The sequence below is a fragment of the Dicentrarchus labrax genome, unplaced genomic scaffold (genome assembly GCF_905237075.1).
Source record: "Dicentrarchus labrax unplaced genomic scaffold, dlabrax2021, whole genome shotgun sequence".
NCBI lineage: Eukaryota > Metazoa > Chordata > Actinopteri > Moronidae > Dicentrarchus > Dicentrarchus labrax.
The window spans coordinates 4,312,056-4,324,378 of NW_026136703.1; the positions used below are offsets into that span (position 1 = coordinate 4,312,056).

At 38.2% G+C, this 12,323-nt stretch overlaps 1 protein-coding gene across 1 annotated transcript; it reads right to left on the minus strand.

Annotated features, from left to right (window-relative positions):
* Nucleotides 1-6,687: 6,687 nt before the first annotated feature.
* ccr6b (chemokine (C-C motif) receptor 6b) lies at nt 6,688-11,248 on the minus strand. The gene is made up of 2 exons (XM_051396296.1): nt 10,740-11,248; nt 6,688-8,108 (listed from the first exon to the last, which is right to left on the minus strand). The coding sequence occupies exon 2, from the start codon at nt 8,097-8,099 to the stop codon at nt 7,011-7,013; it is 1,089 nt and encodes a 362-aa protein (XP_051252256.1). The 5' UTR covers nt 8,100-8,108; nt 10,740-11,248; the 3' UTR covers nt 6,688-7,010.
* Nucleotides 11,249-12,323: the final 1,075 nt, after the last annotated feature.

Here is a 12,323-nt window from a genome sequence, read left to right on the forward strand (position 1 = left end):
CCACTGGAAAATGACTGGAAGCTTGTTAAGGCCTGCAGGGTCACACTCCGCCAACTAGGAAAACAGACAGGATGTCACTGCCAGGCATTGGTGGATGAATGAACTGTCTAGCTGTTCTGCAAAAGGCTACACACATATGTCCAATTATACTCTATTCCAGGTTTCACAGGTTATTGCTCTTTTAGCCTCATTTCCAATTAAACTGTTAAGTGGTTTATTAAGTGTCCTGTGTAGCACAACCCTTTAGATCACACTAATGTAGTTCCCATTCCATTGACTTTCCCATTAACAGTCCACAGAGAGAGATAACCTCAAGTACTCACTCAAACTATTTTCTTGAGTGAAAATGTGCTTAACTCTCACATTTTTTCAGTGCTGTTATATCTGAATATGTGTCAAGCATATTTTTCAAGCATTTCCAATCGATCTTATCCAAAATTAGCAGTATATCTCCAATGTAGTAATGGACTAAAGTCTAGCATGAATGAAACATTTCCTTCTCTGATGTTTTACTTATCAGAACAAAGGTCGGGAGTCTGGATAAGTCACACTATAGACTATAGGCCATTGTTCAACACCTGGTAATGCCTTGCTATCTACCAACAAAGGTACTCACAATGGATGCACACATAACAATGAACAGACACATATTTAGCACCATAACCCCTGAATTACTAAGCATGAAGGGTCTAGCAAGACAATATTCCATGCTGCCCCAGTAAAACCCTTCGACAGCGATGACTCTTGGGAGAATGAATCACAAACTAATTGATAATGAAGTCACTCCTTTGACTCCTGAACCACAAATACCAGATGTTTCGATGAATACATTCAAGTGCAGTCTAAATGGAAAGTGTCAAGGATCCACTTTGAGTAAATTTATCCTCAAAGGAGAACCCTTCTTAGTCACTGTGGCGCCAAAGATGGTGCTGCCTTGTTATAGCATGTCCATAACATGTGCAACTGAAACAGGGTATCTGGAATGAGCCTGAGGCTATAGGGTCTCTAAATCATCACAGTAAAATGGTCTTTTACAAGGTGTCGTTTCTCTGAAGATAAATGAATGGTCATATATCACCTGATGCCATTATTCCGGACCAGAGGTGACTGGTTCATATCAGCAGAGAAGCTGCTAGTATCTATGTGAGAAAACTGAATGATTAACACTCTCACGTCCCTTAGGAACTACCACGAAATTTACTTTTTGCCACATACTTTGACCTTTGACAGTGTCGTCATTTTCTAAATTCCCTTTTCAGCTTTTGAGCTGGGTTCAGTGCACATCTGACTACCTACCTGTTAAAACACACCTGATATGCCTACTTGATTGCATATGTGTTTCCAAGTTAGAGCTTTCTCGGTCCTGAAACAAATGTAAACTTGTGCTTCAAACTTTTGCCACAAAATACTGGCTGACTAGCCAGCATCTTTAGAATTTGGTTGTCTGTTGAACATAGACCTTGCACCTAGAACCTAGCACATATCTGAGGTTCTCACACACACGTAAAATTAGCTTATTCGTCACAGCGTGCAGCATGTTTTTAGAGCAAAAGCTACTTAAACCCACTGAGCATGATCTGCTGCCACAGGTGGCCAAAAAAATCAAAGATCAGTGAATGCATCTTTTACTTGTATTAAGGCCACAGACAATTTATTTACCATACAAAATGGAACTTAGATAACAATAAAATAAATATTTTACCACTGTTATAGATTCTGACCCCTATATACATTTTCACAGCAGGAAAAGCACAGCTGTAATTAATGACATTAACAATAGCTTAGTTCCAGTAAACCATTTCTGGGTTCACAATACCAAGGAAATGGCCACCATCAAAGTTATTAATTACACTAGTGCTTTGACATGTCAACATGTCTGTCATTAAAAAATGTTTTTACTGTTATGGTGTGCAGTTTTCTATTTTATTTTCACTGCTCTATTCAGAAATGATATCTGGATTGTGTTTAAAGGCCCTGCACACCAACACAGGTGTTTTCACTCATGTTTGCTGATTAGACCTCTGTTCAGGTTGACGATGGGCAGAGCTATACTGGGCATTACGTGAGGTCAATGGACATGCACAAATAAGAATGATAAATGTGTAATTTGTCCCTGGTGCAACAAAGAATGCAGGAGAGTGAGGAATATGTCAATCAAACACACTGCACACTCCCAGGTATATAAAACATACGATGCACAGGCCTTTTAAATGCTGTGGGTACCAGGCAACCCAAAAGCAGATACCAATATATACAACTGGCTTGTTGTAGCGCTCCTAATGACATTTGCAAGTATAAACCAGGCCGGAAAGAAAACAACGAATCAGAGCTGAGAGAGATGTTTTGGGTTGGAAGCTTGAAGGTAGTTGATGGTTGAGTCTCATTCCCAGGGTCCCAAAGCATCTGTGACACCCTGGGAATGAGACTCAACTTCTTTCTCGCATCTGATTGGTTGTTTTCATTCAGGCCTGGTGGATTCTTGCAAACACCATTAGGAGCACTAGGAGGAGCCAGAGGAACCAGATTTTTTTCACAGATTATGTGTCTCATGTACTACTGTCAATATGGAGTGAAACTTTTGCCAACATGACAAAATGTTATTTTTAATAAAAAAATACCTACTGCAGCTTTAAACTTAGAATTGAAGAACGTAGGACCCTTTGTCAGGTTCCCATAAACATCTGCGGAATGTAGGACCCTGGGAACATATAGGAATGACCCTGAAGAAACTCTTTAGTGGCAACTGGAAAGATGAGGAATATTAATATAATAATAGAATCAGGAATACACCACAAAAAAACAGTGAAACTAGTAGATTGTGTCTTACAGGTTTCTGTGTCTATAAGTAGAAGGATGTAGGATCTTTTTCTGTGGAGAACAAATAAATTGTTTTTGTTACAGACAAAACAAACAATCTTAAATAGTCTATTTAAAATTAAAAACATCAGATGAGGCACTAGTTTTCATGGGGTTGCTCAATGTGTAATAGTTCTAACCCATAGCAGCATTGTGTTTGTCTAAGTATAAATACAACATTACTGGCATAATGCGCCAGGACACCTAAATGAATAGAGCCATCATTAATAACAGTTACATCTATCACATACATCTGTGCTCTTCCACAAAGAGAAAGTCCTACACCATTTCACCACATTCTGGCATTTTAATACACACATAATGCAAGATTGCACAATGGTATGACATGCCTGTTTTTAAGTTCTGCAGCCTCCTGTGAGGCGGAGATCATGTATCGGTTGGTTTTGATTTTGTACATTTGTCTATATCTATCATCACTGCCAGCAAGCAAATAGGAAACAGCTGCACAGGCAAGTCCTGGCTCACAAGAGAGGTCAGGTGGTGTGTAGACAGTCAACTCACAGAGGACATCTAGAGGACAGGTGTTGTAGCAACAGACCTAAAAAGGGAGCAGAGGACACACAGAGAGAAAAGAGAAAGGAGTAGGGAGACACTACAGGTGTTGGCATGACAACTAGTTTGTTTCTGAGAAGAAGTCAAAATAGTTCTAAAACTCACAAAATGTGCCAAATGATTGTGGGAATTAGGACCATAACATTTCCAATTTTGAATGCAAAATGTGGTGGATCCTTTCCTCACACCACTCAGACCCTGTTCAGACGTGTTATCTTGTGTCCAGATGGATCCACACTGTGCCTGGAGCCAGCTGAGTTTAACTGCAGTTCACATCTGGCATTCAAATGTGTCTACAATGAGTCTCGAGTGAAATATCAATTTGATTGAATGATTTCAATTGCGTAATTTCAGCTCTAGAATTCTATATGGTTAACTTGTGTGACCAGCAGGCTCAGGGAGGCCACACAGATTCACAGTGTACACGGAGGAACAACCAAACCCAAACGATAATCATTATGTACAAGGTATTTATGTGTGATAAAAGGATAGGTAAGCATTATGGCGTGGCAATAAAGAGGCATGGAGCCAAAGTAAGAGAAGATTGCCCACCAGCACAGATTTTACAGGTTTGAGCAAGCTGTACAGCAAACAGCAGAACAAGAATGCAAGCAAACAGAGTGGGTGGGAGATGTGAACAAAACAGTTGCAATTAACTATATCAACTGCCTTGGGCTGCTTTACATACAGTACGGAACAGGGGGAGGGGGGAAAGGAAAGGATTTCATCCCTCAAGTTCCAAAAACCAAAAATTAAACAAAGCTAACTGAGGACATCCAGTGGATGAAGAAGGAGGAATGGTGCTGTTCAAGTTACCATTATGTAACTGGGGTCTGTCGTATTTCTGTTTCTTTTTTTCTTTGGGATTTGATTAACAATAATTTACTCGTGATGTCATTGGGTGTATTGTGTAACAATATCTTGGGTCAACAACATGAACATTTTTGTCTTTGTAAAAGAGATATCAACATACAAACATATAAGTCCTTGTGTGCTGTTGTGGTTTACCAGACACATTTTGGCATATTGCATTTGTGTCAGGGGCAGATCTCGAGAGAGAAATATATTTAATTGCAAGGAACCACATGAATATTTGCTTGGAAAAGCCCCCAAAAGAAGATATTTGAGCTCATTACATCATTGTGGCAGATACAATAGAAACATCTAAAGGTGGCATTAGAAATCAATAAATTGTTTTATTTCCAAATACATTCATTGGACTTAAACTTAGTCTAAAATGTGGCCATAATAAATCATTGAAATTATTTTCTGTTTTTTTACACATTATTTTTGATGTGTTTTGTAGAGAGAGGGGATGACATGCAGCAATGGGCCCCAGGTTGGACCCTAGGTCGCTGTAGCATGGACCCAGACCTGGCACATGGCTGAGCCACCCAGGCACCCCATGTTTTATATTTTTATGTAAATTGGATTAAAATCTCTAATTTGTCTCAAGCCCATTTAAAAGAAACATCAGGGAAGGCAACGGAACAGGTTCCCTCAGAGATGTTATAGTAGAATTGTGTAAGCAGGTAAGTGTAATAAGTTAAAAAAAAGTCAGTCATTGTTTGACTTGTTTCTGGCCACCAAAAGTCCCAAGAGCTTGCAAGCCATGCTGGCTGTAAAGGCCTGTTTGAATTCTACCAGGCCTGGAGTTTAGCCAACCCTGTGGGGGCTGATGGTCTTTGCTAGGTGTCCCCCTCCTGAAGCAATGGGCCACAGACACCAGTGATAATGGTGTGTAAACTATAAGATGGTGGTTAAAGATAAGTGTACAGAAAAGAGCAATTATATGCTTCACAAAAAAGAAACATCAAAGCTTAAACATCCACACTGACAATAGCCTGGTCAATAGCTTAGCATTTAACTGTTTTTGTCAGTACTGGGCAGATATAGAACAGAGCACCGCCAATGGCTTTCATGTTATTGTACTTTCATGTGAAAACCTATTACATTGTATGTGGGTTGTGCGGGTTGTGCCTCAGTGGGTAAGGTCAGTTTCATTTTGCCTGCTTCATGCTTTCAAATCTCTTTTAAACCATGACCATGGAAAGTTGTTGTGGTGTTTTATGACGTTTTCTAAACCAACTACAGGAAAAGACTCAAAAACCAAAAAGTTTAGAATTGATTGAAATCCCTTTGCCTCACAAAGAACACATTTAAAGTGCAGAAGTTTAGTGTCTTTAGTTAATGTTATAGGACCTACTGACTGTGGTACCCACAGACTATTCCACAGGTGCTTTATCCTATCATTCTAGTTTTTCATGACTTTGTCAGTCAGTGTGTTTTTAATGACTTCATATCATTGCTTTCTGCCACTGTTTTAATATGTACTTTTTAAAAATACAAATGTATTCTAATTTTTAACTCAGCCTATGCTGTTTAAATTTTAATTCAACTTTAATGTAATTTTTCAGATGACATTACCTATATAACTACCAGTAATAATAAAGAAATAAGTTAATATTTTGCTGTGATGGTTGTTTCTTACAGCAGTTTATTCTTTGGTTGCTAGTCAGCAGCGGGTCTTGGGGGCCTCCCCATTAGATTTTGGATAGTTAAACACATCATTTTCTGCATTATGGTGAATTTTTATGCACCAATTTGTGTCTCTTGCTTCAGGTTGGACAGTCTATCAGGGGGGAAATTTTCCAATTGTCCACTGGTGCTCTGTTTGCCATTCAGATATTCACCAACATTCTTTTTAAGAACACACATCTGAGTTTGCAGCACTTTCTCTCACACTATCTGAACACATTGTGTGAGAAGGAGCATGACCTACAATAGCACACTGGGTCTTCCTTCCTCTTTCTCTGTTATCTTGATTATCAGAAAAAGTCCTTTAACTATCAGTCAGGGCTGACTGCATGCACACAGAGTTTACATGCAGTAATGTGGCATAGTATTCAGGTATTTAAATGTCAAATTAAATTGGTATTTAGTAATAGATTGAATAATTAACAAGTAAAATATACATTAATGACCATATGACAAAAAAGGTAATGACATGTTAGTCATTTTACAGTCTGAATGGTTGAAATGTCACATATATCAGACAATTTTATTTTATAGCATTATTAATGCAATGATTGTGTATATACTGTACATTTAAGTGCTATTTTCAGTGCTTTTTGAGACTTTTTTTACCCACAGTATTTTTCAGAATAATACAATCAGATATACAAAATGTAAAAACTCAATAATGTGTAAAAAAAAAAAAAAATAGGATATGTATAATAAAAACATCTCAGTCTAAAGTAAAGAAAACACAATTTTTATTTTCAGGTGACAGGTATACACTAATTTATATTATATTCCATTTCCAAAAATTTTTTACTTTGCTATTAATCACATGTATTAATGTTCTGACTTACATTATACATATTGCATTAAGCTAGAAAGTAACTGTCTGATGTTGTTTTATACTGAAGGAAACCTACTAATGGTTACTGAGAAAAGATTTCATGTTTAAGCCAATTAAAGCTACTTATGCACAGCTACAGCAAAGCAACAGCTTGGGAAAAATGAGAGGCTGCTCCAGCATTGGCATTGCTAATCATCCCCTTAAGAACACAGCAGTATCATGCACTGAAGGATGACATGTTGTTGGAGCCCTCTGAAGACATGCGAGCTGTCGTGCAAACATCAGACGTCCCGTGTGATGAGCGAACAGTGTGGATGTACTTTTTGCTAAAGCACCACAGGTCCAGCATTATTTGCTGGAAGTGGCTCCTGAACTTCACCCCGATGAAGGCATAGAGGATGGGATTGAGACAGCAATGCAGGTAGGCTATGGTCCTGGAAACAGCCAGGACTTGGAGTTTGATCTTTTCTTCCTCACAACTCCTTTCCTTAAAAAGAGACACAGTGTGACTCAGCAGGGCCGTATTGTAGGGAAGGTGACTAATGATGAAAACCACAACAACTGCCAAAACCACACGGACGGCCTTGTGCCTCTTGCTGCTCTGCGTTCTCAGCAAGGTGCACACGATGCTGGAGTAGCAGAACACCATCACCGACAGAGGCAGCAGGAACCCAATGGCCATTTGAAGGCTTGGAACCAGCACCTTCATTAGCTTTGCTGTTTCATTCATGCTGAAACGCAGCTGACACATCATAGCGCCGGAACCAGCCCCTAGAGTCTGCTCTTCGAAGAGCTCAGTGTAGATGACTGTGGGCAGAGTTAAAGCCACTGCAAACACCCAAATAGATGAGCAGATGAGGCGGCTGTAGATCAGAGTGCGTGAGCGAGCACCGAAGGATCTTCTGGCTCGAACTATAGCTACATAACGGTCGCCACTGATGCACGCGAGCAGGAGCATGCCACTGTAGAGGTTGATGCTGTAGGCTGACCTTAGAATCTTGCAAGCCACCATACCCATCAACCAACCGTGCTGCTCGTTGTATATGATAAATGGTAGAGCTACTACAAAGATCAAGTCAGCCACAGCCACGTTCAAGAGATAGACATCTGTCATCGTCTTGGCTCTCTTGTAGTATATGTAGGTGACGATCACAAGAGCATTACCAATCAGGCCGAAGGCACAGATGATGGAGTGGATGTAAGTTTGGGTGATGACCTCAATGGGGTTAGGGTCGAGGTTGCAGGGCCCTTCATCTGAGTAATCATCTGGTGCAATAGATTCATAGTCCGAGGTCACTGCCATCATGTTTTTAATCTGAGAAGAGAAGACGAATATTTACACCAAACAGCAAATAATTGCAGAATTACAATTTGGAGAGGGAACTGTCTACATTTATCTGACTCATACATTTACACATTAGGATATTACATGCAAACGTATAGACTATGATGCTGTGCTTTACTACTAAATTACATAAAGTAATATCCAATCATATTGAACATTTTGTAATAATATAACCCTCTGAAAGGAGTTTTTCTGTATAATGAGTACTTTTTATACTATAAATACTTTGCTGCTGTACCTGTACTGAAGTACAGTAGTGGAAAAAGGTTACAAACAAAAGTCATGCATTCAAAATGTTACATAAGTAAAAGTAAGAAGAAAATAAGTATTAGCATGAAAATATACTCAAAGTACCAAAAGTAAAAGTAGCTTTATATTATATTATATTATATTATATTATATTATATTATATTATATTATATAGGATTATAACTATGCATGCATTCATGTGTAAGCACTAGTGTAATATTGCCACTGGGAAAGGTAAATAGATGTAGATATATACTTTATTGTCCCCATGAGGAAATTTGGCAACAAACACAGAACTACAATACCAAAAAAAAAAAAAAAAAAAAATACACACCACAAGGCAGCAGGTTATATGCTACGATACAGCTTCCGTAACCTCTAATTTACAGAGGATTCTCTCTACCTGTTTAAGAAAGCATTGGTCATATAGAGACTGAACATCATGATGATCTTTCTTACGGATGATTTTCATTGCAGCCTGAGCCAAATGTGCTAACTTTGATTTAATTTCCTGTGTCATTAAAATTAATTCAATTCTAATGACACCCCTAACCATGCAGAAATTCCATACCTGATAACACTCTCCAAAACAGCAGGATTAAACAAAAACATAATTTTCTCTTCGACTCCATATGGATACAGCCTATGTAAAGAATACATTCTCTGGAGGAGTTGAGAACATACCTAGTCAACATGGGTATTCCAGGTTAAAGTTCAATCGACATGGTCACTAAGATACTTACAGGACTGAACTTGTGTAAGTTTAGTCCTTAAAGTATGTTGGTGGCTTATTTTAAGGCATATTTTAATTGTTATTATTATTATTTTTATTATGTTGATCTCTAATTTTACATTCTTGAATTATTGATTATATTTTGTATTAATAATATTAAATGGCAAATTAGTAACTGAAGCTGACAGATAAATGTGTGAAAAATACAATATTTTCCTCCAAAATAATAAAAAGTAGAAATAAAACAAAATAAAATAAAGTATGGATAAAATGGAATTTCTAAGAAAAGTACCAGAAATTCACAGTAAATGTGTTGACTTAATTAACCAAAGTAACATTGTGAATGCTGGTGACACTTGTAATGGAGCATTTGTAGACTGTGATATTAATAATTTTACTTAAGTAAAAGATCTGAATACTTCCTTCTCTACTGTTAACATTTACAAATTGTAATCAATGGCTTTATTAATGATTAATAATAAAAGCATTTATTCCTTAACTTGTTCACTGGTACCATCATCACCCAGTGAGTACAATTTATTCCCCCAAATAAAGTTTGGTAACATGTTGCTGTTACCAAACAATCTAGCACATAAGTTTGATGTTTTAGTGAAAGGTCTGCACCCTGAATGAATGGGGTAAAAGTCACTGTACAGCTTTTTTTGACTGTTTACAGGATGGAAGCCAGTGTTCTAATTCAGCTCTTTCCTCTGGCTGTGAATGACCCAATTACCATTAGACAATATGTGAATGCATGCACAGAAGAGGTTGTAGGTGGTTGCATTCTGTGCTTCATCTGATCTAAGAAGATTCTTATCACCAAGGATCGAAGATGTGTTACTGAGAATCTGTATATGAAGGTGACTAACGTGCAACAACTGTAAATCAATAGGAAAAAAATCAAGGTGCTTCCTCTGCGTAACATTAGAACATAAGATTCCTCTTTTAACTAACTGATGGATATTAAATTACAGTTACTGTACAGTAATACAGCACTTTAACTTTAACATGTGATTTCTCATTTATGCAAATAGTGGCTTTTGTGAGTACTTCTTCAAAATCTGATGTTAGGAACAAACATGATGTGCTGATATCTGTTGTTGCAGCACTTTCACTTCTCACAAATCACAATAGTAACATTATATATAGTATGGTGTGAGGGGCACCCATCAATGAGGAAGGTATTAGGTTTTTTGTACGTATCTAATTGTGAAGATAATACAGCAGGAAAGGAATGAGCCCTATTGTTTAGATGCACTTTTTGAGAACTTTACCGCCCTGTAAATATTGTTTCAGTGTTTTACAGAACTGACAGTTCTGTAAAAGCATTTGTGTGTGTAATTTGAAGCTTGAGCCATTTGAATCTTTAAAACTGATCAGTCATTAATTTTAATTTAATTTTAAAACTTTGACATTGATCAGTGCAGTGCAGTTTCAGGCTTTCATGCAATATACCAAAGCAAAGGCATTTCATTACAGTTCCACCCTTAGATGCTACTAAATAATTCATGCATATAGACACGTTAAAATACTATAGATTATTCAATTATCAAACTGACAAAAACAGAAAGAATTTTTGACAGTTTAATCCTTGTATTTTCTGTTCAGAACATACATACCTTGCAGAATGATGTAGATTCTCTCTCAGTCAATTTCTTTACCCTCTGGGTATGATGTTGTCAAGAGAGAGTGAGAATATTCCTCCCAGGTGCCAGAGCTTCACCGGTGACAAAACTGCTTATGAAGGAAGACTTCAGCGTGGGGGCTTTATGTCACAGTTTCTGTACGTTTTCAAAAAATCTTAAAAGAAGAAGCCAAAGACACATTCTCCCAGGCTCTGCTGCTGCGTGAGTACAGTACTCCACTGATCTTCCTGCTTTGAACTCAACCTCATCTGGCTGCCCACCTTTGTACACAGATCCTACCAGCAGCACTTTGTATCTTTGAGCGTGCAGGGACATTCCCCTGATTGTTCAAAGCATCTTTGGTTTCTTTTGCTTACAAAGCAATTCTTTGATTTACTGCAAGATTGCTTGATTTACCCCAGTGTCTCTTTTTCTGAGTAACTACTATATGTGCCATCAGACTTTTTTGATGAAGATTAAGAAAACAAATCTCCCTAAGAGATACAGAAAATATTTTCATTATCATAAAACTGTCAAATGATAGTTTGCTTCCTTCCCACATCCCTCACTTTCTGTCTTTGACACACACACACACACACACACACACACACACACACACACACACACACACACACAGGTGTTGCCAGAATGCATTTGTCAGAGCAAATAAAACAAGAGCTCCCAGATTCGTCTGGTTCCTCGGCTAATACAGAACTATTCACACCAACATACCACACACACACAGAAACTCTTTTTTTTTATCTCATGCATGTCCTCAAACCTCATTGGGTTTTTGCTGAGAATTAGTTTCCCTTCTCCTCAACAGTTTTGTTTTTGTTTTTAATCTTAGGTTTTTCCTGCTTTAATGTATGATTGAAGAATGTTATTTTAAATTCCCCTCCACTCAAAAATATTGTTGATGTTTGAATGCTGTCTGTGCAGAGGAGAGAAGGATCTAGAAGGATGTTTTCACATTCATCTGCTGAAAGTGGAAAGTTTCTCTGTGCTCACTAAAAATCTGATTTTAAGGGGCGGGGCCTACAAACAGGATCTGTGACATCACAAATCATTTGGAAGTCAATCCTGGTCCAGTATGCAACTTGTACAGTGTGACGTAGAAACCTGAAGCCACCAGTGCCCATCCACTGAGAATGGACTTTAAATTGAAGTAGGAGACATCTTGTGTCCAGCAGCAAAACTTTAGAAATTAACAACATTTGCATATTGTTACGTATAGATTTGTCTCTCTCTCTCTCTCTCTCTCTCTCTCTCTCTCTCTCTCTCTCTCTCTCTCTCTCACCTCCCCAGTCCTGCAGGTGAGAGGTGGTATTTTTGTTCTCAGACTGTTCAGTAACAAGTGTTGGAACCATTCTAACCAAACACACATCCTTTTGCTGAGGAGCTGAGGGTAATTGCTGTTTCCATTTCAACGACAGGCAGTCAGCAACAATGTGGCCTCTTTTGTGACAATAGAAACACTCACGGTTCTCTTGTGTGGACAAGAAGGAACCCTTGGCCTTTTCAGTGGCCAAACGGCCAGAATCAGGTCCGGTGGAACGTGGAACAAAAGTTCACTTT